Source organism: Mirounga angustirostris, unplaced genomic scaffold (genome assembly GCF_029215605.1).
Source record: "Mirounga angustirostris isolate CCGP_5_RB_7025 unplaced genomic scaffold, mMirAng1.0.hap1 SCAF_10, whole genome shotgun sequence".
Classification (NCBI taxonomy): Eukaryota; Metazoa; Chordata; class Mammalia; order Carnivora; family Phocidae; genus Mirounga; species Mirounga angustirostris.
This window is the reverse complement of record NW_026991718.1, coordinates 123,857,332-123,874,696: the sequence shown is the minus strand read 5'-3', so window position 1 is coordinate 123,874,696 and position 17,365 is coordinate 123,857,332. Positions and strand designations below refer to the sequence as shown.

The 17,365-nt window shown below is 47.2% G+C and overlaps 2 protein-coding genes across 6 annotated transcripts in view; both read left to right on the top strand.

Annotated features, from left to right (window-relative positions):
* Positions 1–2: 2 nt before the first annotated feature.
* WFDC3 (WAP four-disulfide core domain 3) lies at positions 3–17,310 on the top strand. 3 transcript variants are annotated; one of them, XM_045885840.3, is made up of 7 exons: positions 3–133; positions 2,044–2,278; positions 2,748–2,879; positions 3,811–3,957; positions 14,726–14,857; positions 16,308–16,493; positions 17,079–17,310. In XM_045885840.3, exons 2-7 carry the CDS (start codon positions 2,200–2,202, stop codon positions 17,093–17,095), a joined length of 693 nt encoding a protein of 230 aa, XP_045741796.1. In that variant the 5' UTR covers positions 3–133; positions 2,044–2,199; the 3' UTR covers positions 17,096–17,310. The 3 variants fall into 3 exon arrangements, with proteins under 3 accessions (XP_045741796.1, XP_045741795.1, XP_045741797.1); XM_045885839.3 differs by having other exon boundaries at positions 52–200; XM_045885841.3 differs by having other exon boundaries at positions 53–200; positions 3,811–3,888.
* Positions 5,041–17,365, top strand: part of WFDC11 (WAP four-disulfide core domain 11) — a 113,156-nt gene continuing 100,831 nt past the window's right edge. Inside the window, exon 1 of one of the 3 annotated variants that reach the window (XM_064573269.1) lies at positions 5,041–5,732. Coding sequence is in view for 1 of the 3 variants with exons in the window: in XM_045885844.3 (XP_045741800.1) it covers positions 5,688–5,732 (45 nt within the window). In the remaining 2 variants the exon portion in view is untranslated. The remainder of the gene's footprint in view (positions 5,733–17,365) is intronic. The other 2 variants (XM_054510130.2, XM_045885844.3) reach the window with 2 other exon arrangements.

Sequence of the window (17,365 nt, the reverse complement as noted above, 5' to 3'; positions counted from 1 at the left end):
GCCGGAAAGTAGCCCCGTGACGTCATTGGAGCGCGCCGCGCGCCGACCCGGAAGCGCGCCGCGGCGAACCGCGGAGTTTCCATGGGAACCGCAAGGCCGCGTCTCGCTGGGGTCCCGGACGCCTGCCGGCGCTGTGAGCGCTGTGGCCGGGGCTTTGTCTGGGGTGGGGCCGCGCCTCGGGTGCAGACTGCGGGTGTTTGGTCCGTGAGCTCTCTCCCCTGGGCCGAGACCGGTGGAAAAGTGCGGGGCAGGAGGAGGGGAGCAGGCTCCCTGGGCTGGGGTTTGGGTGCGGAGGGGAGCACAGCGGCGCCTGCAGATCAGTCTTTGAAAGCCGTAGAGTGGGCGTAATGCGGGGACCTGAAAACCCAACAAGAGGGGGGTCTGACCCATGCCGTCCCAAACACCCACCGGGTCCCTCCAGGCTTAGGCCTCAGGGGCTGCCTCTTGCATCTGAAGGCATCATAATGAAGTTTGGGTCTTGGCCCGTGGACTCCCCAAGCGCCAGGGAGCTGGGCTTCTCTCTTCAGACAGGTGATTCTGGGATGGGGAGGGGATGTAGGGCTTTAACAGCTGTGGAGTTCCCCAGAGCTCCACTTAGCTTTGGCTTAGAGATAAGATGTTACTTTTATCAGGTCACAATATGGGATAGTAAAAAGTACGAGTTTTTCATGTAGAAAGATCTGAGTTCAAATCCAGGATGATATGGTGATTAAAAACTTGACTATTGAATTGGGCCGCCTGCCTTTGGTCTACCACCTCCTAACTGTGTGACCCACGTGTCTTTCTGTGCCTCAGTTTCTCCATCTGTAGAGCGGGGATAATAGTACCTAATTCATAGGGTTGCAGTGAGGATTAAGTGAGTTAATTCATGTTAAGCACTTAGAACTGTGGAGCAAGTAAACACTCAAGCAATGCTATCTGTCGTTACTATTATTGAATTTCAGTAACCACCACTTACTAGCTTTATGACTTTGGGCATTCTTTCTCAACCCCCCGAACCAGTTTTATTACCTCTGCAAGATTATTGTGAGGTTTAAAAATAAATAATACAGGGCGCCTGGGTGGCTCAGTTGGTTGGGCGACTGCCTTCAGCTCAGGTCATGATCACAGGGTCCTGGGATCGAGTCCCACATCGGGCTCCCGGCTCAGTGGGGAGCCTGCTTCTCCCTCTGACCCTCTCCCCTCTCATGCTGTTTCTCTCCTGCTCACTCTCTAATAAATAAATAAATAAATAAATAATCTTAAAAAAAAAAGGAAAAATAAATAAATAATACATATAAAGCACATGTTAAGTCGTCAACAAATGTTAATTACCTCCATGCTCCAATATCAGCCTTAAAATAATAAGGCAACTCTTCGGCACCAAACTCTTTGGCTCTATTAAGGAGATTTTTTACTTTACTCTTTAATCTTACTGGGCTAAGCAGTCTCAATGGATACCATTAAATATCATGTCTGACCAAAATCATAAGCAGGACAGATAAAAGTAAAACGAAATAGAGGAAGAGGAGATGAAGAAAGGGAGTATAGATGGTCTAGACTACTTGAGTCGTAGTCACTTCTTTTGGGTTCTGTCAACTAGCCTTCACACAATCCAAAAATGGCCTGTATGAGCTAGACAGACCAAGATGTAGGTGCTTGGTGCATTTGTATCAGTTCTGAACAAACTCAAATATGGCTTTATTGTAGTTTTTTGATGGCTTCTAAGTAGTCTGCTCCATTCTCTGTTTTCTAGGTTGCTAGCATGAACAGGAGCCACACTGCATTTTATTAGCTTTGGTTATTATTAAGTTGCGTCTCTGGTCCTTCCCTCTGTCACTTTGACTGCAGCTGTGTCCTTCCAAAGTCCTTTAGGGCTCCTTTTGATCCTGTGTCCAGTGGCCATCCCTCCATTTCCGCGGCTACCGACCAGGTTCCTCCTCATCGTCCAGGGGTGTTGTGTATATTGCATTACAGAGTCTGATGATCATCATCACATGTGCCCTTTGGGAGTGCCAGGAATTTTCCCACACACCAGCAACCAGTCACTTTTCTTCTTGTCAGGAGAAGACATCCTTGGGGAATATTGCGAAAGGGAAGACTTTGGGGCTGGGTTTAGGCCAGTCTCCTAGTCCTGCCCTTCCCTTGGTTGATGCCCTGGGCAAGGTGTACACCTCTGGCCTGGACTGAGCGCTCATCTCAACTCTCGGCGCCATCGTCATGCTGAGCTGCCTCTTCTTCCTGAAGGCACTTCTTGCTCTTGGGTCCCTGACATCCTGGGTGGCTGCAGGAGAGCATGGTGAGCTATTATTTGGGATCCCAACAGAAAGTGACTAAGAAGTCATCCCCTACCTCTTCCTGGAGCGAGAGTCCTCATTTGTGGAGAATGGTCATCTCTGTAGGACAGGACTGGATGCATAGATTCTCAGGCCAGCCGGAGTAGGTCTTCCTGGCTTTCTTTTCCCTCTCTGGACAAGGAGGTAGGACTTCCAGTCTGGCTTATTAGAGGTTCTAGTGTTTCCCTAGAGCTCCTTAAATGTGAACAGGATCACCCCAACCTTTCCCTCTCTTTATCCGCAAAGTGGCTGGACATCCGGTAGTGGTGGGCGAGTTTCAGGGGTTGTGTGGGGGGAGGGGACAGTGGTTGCAGAGCTGTTTTGGATAGGAATGTTGGCAGAGGCTGAACATCCTTGAAGTGCGCTCAGCTTCCATTCCCCATTTCTTGAGGCTTAGCCAGTCACCCCAACCTCGTGGGATATCTTTTGCAGTGAAAGCAGGAGAATGCCCTCCTGATAAGAACCCGTGCAGAGAGCTGTGCCAGGGGGATGAGTCGTGTCCGGCCAGGCAGAAGTGTTGCAGCATCAGCTGTGGTCGGGTCTGCCGAGGAGACCTTCCAGAAGGTATGTTGGCTGGAGGGGCAAAATCCAGGTGTGCTCTCTGACCTTGCCTCTGGGCTAGAAAGACCCAGAGAGCCTCCTCCCTCCTAGATGGGCTCTGGAAATCTAGCTTGCCTGCAGCACCTCTTCCCGCTTTGGGGGTTTCTTCTTTAATCACCCAGTGCCCAGTGCTTTGTCTTCTATCAGGAAAGAACACACAACTGATGATCTCTGCCTTTTATATGCACTCAGGGCTCATAGGCTGTATGGCCAAGTGAAGGCTGGAGGGCCAAGTTGTGAGGGGAAGCCTGTTAGAGGTAGTGATCCAAAGAGTAGACCCCTGGGCGCCTGGGGAGCTCAGTTGGTTAAGCGACGGCCTTCGGCTCAGGGCATGATCCTGGAGTCCTGGGATTGAGTCCCGCGTCGGGCTCCTTGCTTGGCAGGGAGTCTGCTTCTCCCTCTGCCCCTCCCCCCTCTCATGTGCTCTCTCTCATTCTCTCTCTCTGAAATAAATAAATAAAATCTTTAAAAAAAAAAAAAAAGAGTAGACCCCAAGCCAAGCAGACTTTTCACGCTGCAAATAAACCGTAAGCAGCTCTTTTTAAGGGTTAAGCTTTTAAGCCTCCATTTCCTCACCTGTTAAATGGAGATAATGGTTTGTACCTCTTGGGATTGTTGTGAGGATCAAATGAGAGGTTCCTGGCACAAGGTGAACTCAGTAAATGTGACAGTAAATGTGAGCTCTTATCATTGTTACTGTCTCTGCTTTAGCACCAGGGTTGAGAGTCCTTTTTTTTTTCCCTCTCAGGGTTGAGAGTCCTAAAGAAGCTCAGGGCTTCCTTCCTTTGATTTTCCCTTTTGCTACACCTGTGGGTGCCACCAGGCGTCACTACTATCTCTCTCTCTCTCTCTTCTTCTTTTTTTTTTTTATGGTTGTCTCCCTTTTTTGCTACAGGGAGGAAAGGAGATTGTCCCAGGGCTGTTTGGAAACAGTCCTGCTTCCAAAGGTGTATCACTGATGAGACTTGTCCAGGTACAAAGAAATGCTGCACGTTTGGCTGCAACAAGCTCTGTGTGGTCCCAGTCTCTAAACCAAAGCTGGGTAAGAAACACTGCCCTTGGGGGGCCCATGGGCTCTTGGGCCTGCCTGCTTCTTTCTCAGATAAGCCTGCGCCATCCTATTGTTGGCTTTTCTTTCCTTTGAACAACAAAAATTAAGTGCCTGTCAAATTCTGAGAACTTCTCTAAAAAAAAAAAAAAAAGATAGAGAACGGGTACCCCAGCCAGAATGATCTGTGTGGCATGTGATCCAGGCAGGCAGAGGAGGCTGCCAGGAGTGAGATCGTGGCTTGCAAAATTTTCTGCTCTAGTGCTTGCCGCCTCCCCCGGTCCCTGAGAGGCCTTGCCAAAAAGTGTTAGACATTGATGATGTATCTCCCGTGGCTCACTCCTTCTCATTTCCCTCTTGTTTCCAGATTTTTATGGTTAATTTTGCTTGTTTGTGCTTGCAAATATATTTTATTATCATATTGTTTCTCACGACCCCACTCCCTGAAAATATGGAGGCTGCTTTTATTGGAGAGATGTTAGATGTATACATTAATTTCAGGGGGGCACCTGGGTGGCTCAGTCGGTTAAGTGTCCGCCTTCAGCTCAGGTCATGATCCCAGGGTCCTGGGATCGAACCCCGTGTCATCAGGCTCCCTGCTCAGTGGGGAATCTGCTTCTCCCTCTCCCTCTGCCCCTTCCCCCACTCTTGGTCTCTTTCTCTCTCAAATTAATAAATAAAATCTTAAAAAAATTAATTTAGGGACAACTGACATTTTTATGTTGAATCTTTATGTCTTCCCATTGTCCAAGTGCATTTGGTTTATTTCAGGTGTTTTATAGTTTTAAAATACTTTTTTTTTTTTTTAAAGATTTTATTTATTTGACAGAGAGAGACACAGCGAGAGAAGGAACACAGGCAGGGGGAGTGGGAGAGGGAGAAGCAGGCTTCCCACCAAGCAGGGAGCCCAACGCGGGGCTCAATCTCAGGACCCTGGGATCATGACCTGAGCTGAAGGCAGACGCTTAACGACTGAGCCACCCAGGCGCCCCTTTAAAATACTTCTTGATAAGTCAATGCCTAAGTTTTATTTTTTTCTTCACTGCGTTAAATGGGGTCTTACAGCACGCCTTCCATTATGTTTTCTAAAGAGACTGGGACCATCCTCTTGAGTGCACGTGGCAGCTATTCCAGTGGAAAAGCCTAGGTTTTGGTCATCAGAGAGCTGGGTTCAAGCCTGAGGCTCACCAGTTACTGGCCAGCAGGTCCCTGATCACGTGTCTTCTGCTTCCCTGAGCCACATTTCCCTCCTCTGTAAAATGGAAAGAGTAAGCCTTGGAAGTTGTTGTAGAGAGTCAAAGTATGTGAAGCATTTAGCCCTCAGTAGACATTAGCTTCCTTCCTATTGCCTGCTAAGGTGGGCTTCATGAGGAGTGCGGTTGCTAACCAGCCCCTTTGGTCAAGAACCAGGATTGCTTTCTCCTCCCCTGACCTCTTCCTCTCAGAGACCCTGGAACGCCACAGCGTGTGACCACCTCTTTCCTTCTGGCTGAACCTCCCCAGGTAGCGGGCCCCTCCCCTGAGCCCCGTGCAGCTGTCTGTGTCTGGTTTCAGCAGCTCTCTTGGGCGCCCTGCCCATAGGGAGAATAGAAGGTTGTACTCCTTGCCAGGACTCCTGCGGCCCAGTTTTGGAACCAGAGCCTGGGAACCTGTGTCAGGCTGGTCACTCACCACCAGCCTGGAGGGCCCAGCACAGTCTTCCAGTGTGTGAAGCTGATGGCCGAATGACAGGGGCTGAGGGAGAGGCCGGCACACAGGCCAGACCCTTGGTGAGTGACCCTGGGCCCTGGCCGGGCCAGATGGGGCTTCCTTGTCCCTTGGAGTCAGGCAGCCTGCCAGAGTGAGCTCCCTGCAGATCTCCCAGAGTGTACTTACTGGCTGAGTGGGGGTTCTAGTCTGGCGGGAGGTGGTACTGGCTGTGGTGTTAGTAGTTAATGACTTTTCTGTGGCTCCGGTCCTGGGCTGGGCCGCTCAGTGAGACTGGTTGCTACACTCGCTGTCACAGGAAGCTGTGCGTCCTGGGCTCGGAACAGTCCCTGCTTTCCCTCAGCCCTGCCATTGCCAGAGGCTTACCAGAGCCAGTGCTGGTCTGTTTGGTAAGGTGGAGGGACAGTCAGGCCACCCGAGGGCTCAGGGCAGACATTGGGCCCTGCTCCCGTGAGACAGTTCTGGTCTGAGCATGATGGGATCCTTGGCTTCTCTGCTTGCTGTGTGGCCTCTCTGAACCTCACCTTTGTCTCTGTAAAGTGGAGATAAACATATTTACCTCAAAGAGTGATAATGACCTTTGGGCTGTTAGAACAGGATACCGTAGACTGGCTGGCTTATAAATAACAGAAGTTTCTTTCTTACAATTCTGGAGGCTGAGAAGTCCAAGATTAAGGTGCCGGCATCTTCAGTGTCTGCTGAGAGCCAGCTTCCTGGTTCATAGGCTACCACGTCTTCACCAGGACCTCATATGGTGGAAGGGGGCAATACGGGCATCGTCCCCTTCATGGGGGCACCCCTCTCATGACCTGATCACCTCCCAAAGCCCCCATCTCCTAAGTCCATCACACTGGGGGAACACAAACATTCAGTCTGTATCATATACTTTGGAAGAAATGTATTTAAAAATCCTATAGAGGGGAGCGGGGTTGGGGATGGGTTAGCCCGGTGATGGGTATTAAGGAGGGCACGAACTGCATGGAGCACTGGGTGTTGTACGAAAACAATGAATCGTGGATCACTACATCAAAAACTAATGATGCACTGTATGGTGATTAACATAACATAATAAAAATAAATAAATAAATAAGTAAATAAAAATAAAAGGCCTGTAGAAAACCTGCCAAGTAACGCTCAACAGCTCATGCTGTGATGCCCAGCACCTCTCTGTTTAGGTTCCCTCCCCGCCATCCCAAGTCTGACCTGTCTGTCCACTCCCTCACTTACCCACTCACTCCGTATCGAGTGTCGGCCTGGCTGGCATCTGTACATCTCGTGGTGAGCGAGGCAGCCGTGCTTCTAACTACTGGGCACCGATTGTGATGAGGGCTGTGAAGGGGCATCAAAGCGAGCTATGGAGGAGGTGTCCTTTCAACCTGGAGGATGAGAGGGTGCTGGCCGTGGGATGCCGGGAAGGGGGAACTGCACGGGCCAAGGCTGGGAGTAGGCACGAGCTTACTGTTTCAAGGAAGTGAAAGGAGGTCAGTGGGGTTGGAGAAAAGAGAAGGAGAAGGAAGATGGCTCCAGTTAGGGAGAGTCCAGATTTCGGGTGAGTCTCCAGGGCCTCTGTCTAAGGCTTTGTTCTAAGAGTACTGGGAAGCCTTTGCAGGGCTTATAAAAGCGGGGAGGAGAGGCCCAGTCTGGTTTCCATTTTACTTTATTATTTAAAAAAAAAATTTTTTTTTAAAGATTTTATTTATTTTTTAGAGAGTGAGCGAGAGAGAAACAGCATGAGAGGGGAGAGGGTCAGAGGGAGAAGCAGGCTCCCCGCTCAGCGGGGAGCCCGATGTGGGACTCGATCCCAGGACCCTGGGATCATGACCTGAGCCGAAGGCAGACGCCCAACCATCTGAGCCACCCAGGCGCCCCCCAAAAATTTTTTTAAAGGTTTCTTTATTAGACTTTTTAAAGTAAAGATTTTATTTATTTATTTGAGAGACAGAGTGAGTGAGAGAGAGAGAGAGAAGGAGCAGGGGGAGGGGCAGAGGGAGAGGGAGAAGCAGACTCCCTGCTGAGCAGGGAGCCACCCAGGCTCCCCGTGCATGCGTGAGTCCCAGCTCTTGTTCTTGGGTAATCCTGGAGGGAATCATAATGATATGGCTTAAAGGACCACATCATTGGGTCCTAGTGTCAGAGCTGGGAATTTGGGACCCGATTCTGCCACTATGATCTCAGGCCAATCCTGTCCCTTTGCTGGATGTCTGGCTGTCTCTTTGCAAAAGGAGCAGGTGTGATGGCCTCAGAGGGCCCTTCTTGGCTTAAGAAGTTCTGAGATTTCACTTTTCTACCAGCACCACTGTCCTTCCCTCAGATATAGGGGAAGGTTAGAGCTGGGATAACAGTAAAGCCCATGTCTGAGTATTTCCTGGGCTTCAGCTTTTTATTCCTTTTTTTTTTTTTTGTGATAGCTTGGGTCTTGGGATAGGGACATTTTTGCAGGGTGGGGATGACCATTCCCATTCTGACTCTCATTCCTGTTTCTCATCCTGATTCCTGGTTAGATAACTGTGAGGTGCCTGGAAACCATGTGGTATGAGGAACTGAGCTTACCTAGTTTGGGAAAGCTGAGACAGTGGGAGGCAGACGATCCTTGCCTAGGATGATGGCACTAGCCATGTTTTCACAAGGTCTCTGGGCATAGGACAAGGGCCAATGGATAGAACTTTTTTTTTTTTTAAGATTTTATTTATTTATTTCACAGAGAGAGACAGCGAGAGAGGGAACACAAGCAGGTGGAGTGGGAGAGGGAGAAGTAGGCATCCCGCCGAGCAGGGAGCCTGATGTGGGGCTCTATCCCAGGACCCTGGGATCATGACCTGAGCCGAAGGCAGACGCTCAACGACTGAGCCACCCAGGTGCCCCTGGATAGAACTTCTTGACAACCAGACAGCTTTGGAGGCTAAGAGTGAAAATGGCGGCCTCCCAATCTCCGCCCCGGAGGAGCCGAGAACTCGGGCCCCGCTCCTCAGTGAGCCCCCAGAGAAAAGCCATCAGTCACTCCCGTCTCCCTGGTCTCCGGCCACACTCCATGCTCACCCGGCCTGTGACTGAGCGTTTCTATCTCTGGCACCCGACCCCGTGTGGAGTCTCCAAACCCAGAAGATCCCTGCGGTGCGCTCCTGCACCTCTCCTCCTGGGGAGGAAGGAATGCACTGTAGAAAAACTTCCAGAATGGAAGAGTGAAGACTTCTGAAAATCCTCTCCTTAAATGTAATGAGAACAAAAGGAAAAATTGTCAAAATCAACTTCTTCCAGAATTTTGGAAATTGCCTGAAGATTTACAACAATCTGAAAAGAGTTTATTCAAGACAAAAAAGGCTGGATTATGGTAAGAAGAGTGAAATGGGAACATTTTAACTTGTCTTAGTCCTGTCCCCTTTTCCTAGCTCAGTAGTAACTGTAAAAACCTACAGCCATTTCCTTATGATAGCTATGAAAACCAGCCTTGTAGTAGTCAGTCACTTAAAGGATTTGACCCCCCCCCCCCCCCCCCCCGCCCCACAAAAGCCCTATCTCCAAATAATTGTAACTATTTGACTTATCTGGAAGACTTTAGAAAGGGCCATTCTCTAAGACTGTTTTTATTTGATTTGAATCTGAGCTCTCTCTGGAAGAGAGAGAACAGTTCTAAACTTCAGAGCATATTTAGAAAACAATTAGTCGCAATTGTTTAAAATTGTCACTACCTAAGGCCAGAGATAACAAAAGGCTGACAAAAACAAACAAACAAACAAACAAACAAACAAACAAACACAGGAGAATTACATACCTAATGGGATATGCAAACATCCTATATATTTCCAGGAATAAAGAAGACCACATGCATGTTCAGGGCTTTGCACATGCCCACGAAATATCCTAATCTCTCACATCTGTATTACTTGAGGCTCTGCACAACCAGAAAGCTAAGGCTAAGACAGAGTTGTAAACTGCCTGGGAGAGCATTGAAGGCATGCCTCAAAACATGCAGAAAACATGATCCAACTGTATGTTGTCTACAAGAGTTATACTGAAGACTTAAAAGCACAAATGGGTTGAAAGCCCGGAAAAAGATATACTATGCAAATAGTCATCAAAAGAAAATAGAGTGTTTCTACTAATATGAGGAAAAAATCAACTTAGGACAAAACTTGTTAAAAGAGACAATAAAGGATATTTTATAATGAAAAATGTATCAATTCATCATAAAAACATGCAATCATAAACATATAGGTATATAAAAAGAAAGTGCCAGTAGATATCAATTCAGAAAAAAAAAGAATTAAAAAGAGAAATAGACAACTCAGCCTAATAACTGGAAACAAATAATTCATTTTTAAACTGGATAACAACAACATAGAGATAAAGAAATAGAAGCCTTGAACAATACTATAATCCAACTAGTCCTAACAGACAACTATGGAATATTCCACCTAAAATAAGACAATACACATTCTTCTCAAATCCAAATAAAACATTATCCAGTATAGACCACATGTTAGGCTATTAGACAAGCCCAAATCCATTTAAAATAATTAAATTCATACAAAGTACGTATCCCGAAACAATGAAATGAAATTACAAATCAAGAAGAAAAGGAAATTCACAAATCTGTGGAAACTAAACAACATATTCCTAAATTACCAGTTAATCAAATAAGAAATCAGAAAGGAAAATATATTGGGAAATCAGAAAATACATTGAAATGAATGAAAACAAACAAACAAAAAACAACATGATAAAACTAATGGTATATGACTAAAGCAGTATGTAGAGTAAAATTTATAGCAGTAAAAAAACAAACAAACTTGAATTAGTGATATGACCAATCACCTTAATATGCTTGGGAAAAAAAAAAAGAATAAAAGAACTCAACCCAAAGCAAACAGAAGAAGGTAGATTAACAAAATAAAATAGAGAATAGAAAAACAAGAGAAAATATCAACAAAAGCAAGACTTTTCTTTGAAAGGATCAACAAAATTGACAAAACTGTAGCCACAATGAACAAGAAAAAGAGAGAAGACTCAAATTACTAATTTCCAGGAATGAAGAGGGGTTATCAATACTGACCTTATAGAAATAAAAACAATTATAAGGGAGTCAGTTGCATGCCAACAAATTGGATAACCTAGATGAGAAGAACAAACTTCTAAAAGGACACAGAAAATCAAAACTGACAATGGAAAAACTAGAAAATATGAAAAGAGCTATAACAAGTAGAGGGATTGAATTAGTAATAATTTTCCCAAATGTTTAAAAAAGAATTGATAACAATTCTTCACAAATGCTTCCAAAAATTGTAAATAGTGGGAATTATTCATAACTCATTCTATGAGGCCAGTATACCCTTATGCCAAAATCAGAAAAAAAAGATATTACTAGAGAGAGAGAGAAAAAAAAGTTCAAGCCAATATCCCTTAAATATACATGCACACACACACCCCCCCTCAAAAACAAGCAAACCAAATTGATCAACATATAAAAAGGATCATATACTGTGACCAAATGGCCCTCATTCCAGGAACCAAAATTAGTTTAATATATAAAAATCAATCAATATGATATACCATGTAATAGAATTAAACATTACATAATAATTTCAATGGATAAAGAAAAAGCATTTGGAAGTTCCAACACTCTTTCATGATAAAAATTCTCACTGGGAATCAAAGGAAAGGTCCATTTTGCAGTAAAGAGCATGCACAAAAATGCCACAGTTTGAGCACCAAAAGATGAAAACATCCCTCCTAAGGTGAGAAACAAGACAAAGACGTATGTTCTACCTCTTCTATTTAACATTGTGCAGGAGGTTCTAGCCAGGCCAACTGGGCAAGGAAAAGAAATAAAGGCATTCAGATGGGAAAGAAAGATGAACAACTACCTCTATTTACAGATGACAAAATCTTATATATAGAGAACTCCAAGGAATCTGCTAAGAAAACTACTACAGCTAATGAGTGGGTGCAGCAAGGTTGCAGAATACAATTTTGATATACAAAAAAAATAGTTGCACTTGTATATACTAACAATGAACAATCCAAAAATGAAATTAAGAAAAATTCCATTTAAAATAGAATAAAAAAGATGAAAATACTTAAGAATAAATTTAAGAAAGCTGCACCACATCTTTATACTGAAAACTGCAAAATATTATTGGAAGAAATTTTTAAAAGATCTACATAAATGGAAAGACATTCTATGCTCAAGGATTGGAAGATTTAATATTGTTAAGATGTTAATCTCCTCAAATTAAGCTATAGATTCAATAAAATTTTATCAAAACCAAAAAAAAAAAAAAAAAGAACTTCTTGACAACCAGATTTCAGTTAAGTATAAAGTGTAAGGATGGGGGCACCTGGGTGGCGCAGTCGGTTAAGTGTCTGACTTTTTTTTTTTTTTTAATATTTTTATTTATTTATTTGACAGAGAGAGACACAGTGAAAGAGGGAACACAAGCAGGGGAGTGGGAGAGGGAAAAGCAGGCTTCCTGCCGAGCAGGAAGCCCGATGTGGGGCTCGATCCCAGGACCCTGGGATCATGACCTGAGCTGAAGGCAGACACTTAACGACTGAGCCACCCCGGTGCCCCAAGTGTCTGACTCTTGATTTCGGCTCAGGTCGTGGTCTCAGGGTTGTGAGATCAAGCCCTGCATCAGGCTCTGTGCTCAGCACAGAGTCTGCTTGAGATTCTCTCTCTCCCTCTGGCTTGTGCTCTCTCTCTCTCTAAAATAAATAAATAAATAAACAGATCTTAGAAAAAAGTGTAAGGATGTCATAGTCTGGCTTGGAGGTCATGAAGTCCAGCGTTCAAGTGGAGAGTAGGGAATTATTTGGCAGGGATTCAGGCATCACACATGGGGGATGCAGTGGGTGGCCATGGTGGGCACTGGTCAAAGGGCATGTGCTCTGACCCCCAGGGCTTCAGCCTGTTCCCCAAGAGTCCCTTCACTGCATCTACTATTTGACAAAACCCCAGGGACCTCAAGGAAGCTTGGGCTGGAAGAGAGTAGAGGTTTGGTCTCTATGCCTAGTCCTGGGGATGAGGGCAGAGAGTAGCAGAGTGCTCCTGGCATTGGTCACTTCAGGGCCAAGCTCAGCAAAATGGTGACATCTGGGAAGGGTGCTTCTGCCTATAATCCCATGAGAAGTTATATTGGTAGGTTTTTCCCACCAGAGAGATGTTTTTATGCCCAGCGTTCTCAACTGTGGGATGAAAGGCTTTGTTCTTTGTTAAATAGATTTTAGTGTTTGTCAAGCAGGTGGGGAGGTGTGGAAAGCTACATCTGGCAGTTAGCATGACCATATTTCCTGGATAAAAAATCAGATTTGATGTGATCTGACAATGGCAGAGAATCTTTGAAATAGGGACTGTTGAGGAAAACCCTGTGATGCCAGGTGATTAGACCCTGTTTGTTCAGCTGCAGCCTCCTTGGAGGCCAATGCTTGCTTTTTTCCATCATGGCAGACTTCCCCGAGCCAGCCACAGGCAATTTTACTTCCGTGTCCCAACTCCGTGGCACTGGGCCAGTCCTGCTTCAGTTTTCTACAATGCTTTTAATAGCCTGTCACTTCTTCTCTCCACCTAAAGAACCTGAAATAAACACTGAGATGAATTAGTCATGGCGAGTCAGTTTGGTTTGGATGTGGCTTCTTGGGGTGTGCCTGCCCCCGAGGACCTGGCCCAGGGCCTGCGTGTTTTACGGATGGCGTAGTGGAAGGAGTGCTTCCAAACCAAGAGGCTGAGTTTTGTCCTGCTTTGCCGCTGACTCACTCTGTAGTTCTGGGCAAACCCCTTCTCTTCTCTGAGCGTTGTTATCTTCAGAGGGGTGGTGAAGGGGCACATCATGGATGTGCTTGGCTGTATGCAACAGAAAATTAACCAAATACAAGTTTGTTTTTCTCATGTAACAAGAAGTCCTGAAGTAGGGACCAGGGCTGGGGTGGTGGCTCCACGATGCTAATAAGGATGAGGTTATTTTTTTTTTTTCCTTCTCCTTCACATTCCTTGGCTTCGTCCTCGTACTCGTTGCCTTGTGGTTGAAAGAAGACAGCTGTACCTCCCTGTGTTATGTCTGTCTTTGCACTGGAAGAAAGAGGAGCCAGGGGGCAGTCTGAAAGGTGCATTACCTGGATCAGGAATGCAAAAGTTTTCCCAGCTGATGTCTTAGCTTGTGGCCCACTCCGAGCTACAGGGTAATTTGGGGAAGCAAATCATTGTAGCTGGCTGGGCTCACTGCCTCTCCTAACACACCTGTGGTTTTATTAGCAAGTGTTTCAGTTATCCATGGCTGCATAACAAATACTTCCCAAACTTAGTGGCTCGAAATAACAACAGTTGCCTCTTTCCCACGGCTGTTTGGGTTGGCCGCGCTCAGCTGGGCAGTTCTTAGGCCCACATATGCCGAAGCTAGGTCACTCACGCAGCTGCGTGCAGCTGGGAGCTCAGCGGGGAGCTCAGCGGTGGCTGGCCCAGACAGGATGCTTCTCTTCATCCAGCTTCTCTCTCTTTGGGGCATCTCATCATCCTGTAGTTGAGCCCAGGCTGCTTCTTGGCGTAGCGGCTGGTTTCCAAGGTGGGGGTGTTTTAAGAGGACCAGTCCCAATATGCAAGTGCTTATCAAGCCTCTACTCACATCACACTTGCTGGTGTCCTGTTGGTCAAAGCAAATCACACAGTCCAGCCCAGAGACAATATGGGAGGTGTGGTTCACGGGGGGCCATGACCATAGGTGTCTGCCACAGGAAGGAGGGAGGGAGAGTGAATATGGGGCTGGCAATAAGTCTGTTTGCCACAGTGTGTTAGACCTCAACAGTATTTTCCAGACTACGAGTCTTGAGATCAGTTTAGTAGTTGATGAGCAGCATTTAAAAAGAAAAAAAAAAAAGAAAGAAAGAAAAGAAATAGAAAGACTGTAAAGTATATACATGTATGCACAGAAATACCTACATTTTAAGCATGCGTATGGATTAGCATATGCAATGAAAAATGATATTTTGCCCTCAAGAGTCACAGTAAAAATAACTGGAAACACTGGGCATGAACACCTCTGAGCCCCATGCTCTGATTCAATGGCAGAGTCTGGCGGTGAATGTCCTGTGGACCCCCTTCCGTGCGAGGAGCTGTGTGACAGGGACGAGTCCTGTCCCCAGGGGCATAAATGCTGCAGCACTGGCTGCGGCCACTCCTGCCGTGGAGACATCAAGGGAGGTATGTTGGCCCCTGGGGGAAGGAATCCTTGAGTTCCAGGGTCGGTTGGGGAGGGAGCCATCTATGGCCTCCTTGTCTTTCCCTTCCTGGGGGGAGTCAGAGTTCTCATCCCTCCTGTCCGCCTAGCCCCCAACCCAAAGCCACCCCTCCTCCTGGGGCCCCGGGGGCCCATGCTGGCATCGAAAGAGCTAGGGGAAGGCAGTGTGGGTTAGTAGGAAAAGTCCCGAGTCTGGAAGACAGGTAGCTTGGCTTGCGGTCTTGGTTCTGCTGCTGACTGGCTCTGTGACCTCGGGGAAGCAGACTCATCCTGAGCCAGTTTCTTCATCTGTAAAGTGAGGGAATTGCCCAAGATCATGGTTTTCTGACCAGATTCTTAGCAACATATCCACAACAGATAAAAGCATTCCTGATTTGATTTCTTTAGTTTCAATATATATTTTTTAAACAAATCCCTATTTTTTTTTTTTTAAAGATTTTATTTATCTTTTTGACAGAGAGAGACATAGCGAGAGCAGGAACACAAGCAGGGGGAGTGGGAGAGGGAGAAGCAGGCTTCCCGCAGAGCAGGGAGCCCGATGTGGGACTCGATCCCAGGACCCTGGGATCATGACCTGAGCCGAAGGCAGACGCTTAACGACTGAGCCACCCAGGCGCCCCCCTATTTTTTTTTAATAGTATCTAGACCAAGGACTTTCTTTTTCTTTCTTTCTTTTTTTTTTTTAAAGATTTTATTCATTTATTTGACAGAGAGAGACACAGTGAGAGAGGGAACACAAGCAGGGAGAGTGGGAGAGGGAGAAACAGGTCCCCCGCGGAGCAGGGAGCCCAATGCGGGGCTCAATCCCAGGAGTCTGGGATCATGACCTGAGCCAAAGGCAGACACTCAATGACTGAGCCACCCCGGCGCCCCTAAACAAATCCCTATTTTTGAATGCTCCTTTTGTACCAGGCACTGTGGAACTCCACTTCAGAATCACTGGCTCAGATGTTGTTTTTAGACAACATGTAGATTCCCAGGCAGTGTTCAAGGTTCTGAAGACAGATTCTTGTCCTTATTAGCTTCTCAGGGAAGGTAGACAGATCAGGAATTGTAATGAATTCTGATGAGAGGAGCACAAAGCAGGGTGCCAAACCTTGTCTGGGGTGGCAGAGGAGGCCTCCCTGAGGAAGGGACACTGGGAGGCCCAGCCTTGGGGGAGGCAGTGGGGAGCTCCTTGGCACTCCACCCAGGCCCACTGACAGAAGTATCAAACCAAGGGACCTCCAGGAAACTCTGTGGGATGCCATTTGAAAACTGTTGATCCCGATGCTCTCTTGGGGCCCCACCAATTCTCAGAGGCTCTAGCTCCCAGATTTCCCAGGCAGATCTTTGGTTAAGATCTAGTTACAGTCAGGGATGGATTCCTCTGGAGCTTCTGAGTCTCTTTACCTGTGCCTGTTTATCCTGCAGGGCGGGCTGGTGATTGTCCACACATTTTGGTGGGCCTGTGCATTGTCAACTGCATGATGGATGAGAACTGCCAGGCCGGGGAAAAGTGCTGCAAGTCAGGCTGTGGCCGCTTCTGTGTCCCGCCCGTTCAGCCACCAGAACTGGCCACAAACCCCAACTGGACCCTCCGCTCTGATTCTGCCTTAGGTGAGTCAGGTCCAGCATCACTGATAAGAGCACACTTAGCTGCTGTGTGTAGACCACTGGCTTAGGTGCTGGGTAGGGGACTTCAGAGGGTCGAGACAAAGTTCTTGCCCTGGAGAGTCGAGTGGGAGAAAAAGATCCTATGCCCCAGATGAGAACCCTTTTTGTAGACCGCATGGGCTTTTAGGCTCTCAGAGTAGGTGTGGCTCCTTGGGAAGATCTTTCAGCCCGAAGTAGGATTAGATCTGGGCCCTGAAGGCTAGGCAGGATGTGACAAAGGGAGGAAAGCACGGAGAACATGCTGGACGGGGGTGGGGGTGGGGGTCTGGTGGTTAGTAAAGGCACAAAGGGTGGAATGCGGGTGATGCATTTGGGGAGCTGGGTGGGGCTCGGGCAAGGGGGGGCTGTTTCGGAGACAGAAGGTTGACAGCTGAGTGAGTAGGGTCTTCACTGCCAGTTTGGACTGGAGTGTCTGGGAAGCAGGGCGCCATCCAAGGCTTTGGGGAGCAGTGCATGCCGAGCTTCTCTAGGATGGAGGGGAGCTGGAGCCAGGAGGGCACAGCTGTGACCCGATGCTTCTTTTTGCAGAGACCCCAGTGCCTTAGCTGTCCTGATTTGTCCTGAGCTGCTTTGGTGACTACAGGGGGCTTGTCCTGGCTGCCAGGAGAGGGTGACGTCCTGGGGCTGTGACCCTCCCGGGGGCTCTCGTTGCCCTCGCTGCCCTGCTTCTGTTCCTGCTGCTGCCCTGAGCACTGGAAACAGTCGTGGGTTTGAGCAATGGTGTGTGGCGCTGCTTTTCCCCAATAAAGACTGTGCTGACCTTCTTGTCTGTGCTGTTTGAGGGCCAGGATGAGAGAGCTAGGGGGTCTGAGCAT

What these genes read in the sequence shown, in the direction of transcription:
- WFDC3 (XM_045885840.3), top strand. Translation starts at nt 2,200, where the DNA reads ATGCTGAGCTGCCTCTTCTTCCTGAAGGCACTTCTTGCTCTTGGGTCC. An exon ending in CCGAGGAGACCTTCCAGAAG is followed by an intron (nt 2,880 to 3,810) that starts GTATGTTGGCTG and finishes TTTTTGCTACAG; the next exon opens with GGAGGAAAGGAGATTGTCCC. An exon ending in AGTCTCTAAACCAAAGCTGG is followed by an intron (nt 3,958 to 14,725) that starts GTAAGAAACACT and finishes ATTCAATGGCAG; the next exon opens with AGTCTGGCGGTGAATGTCCT.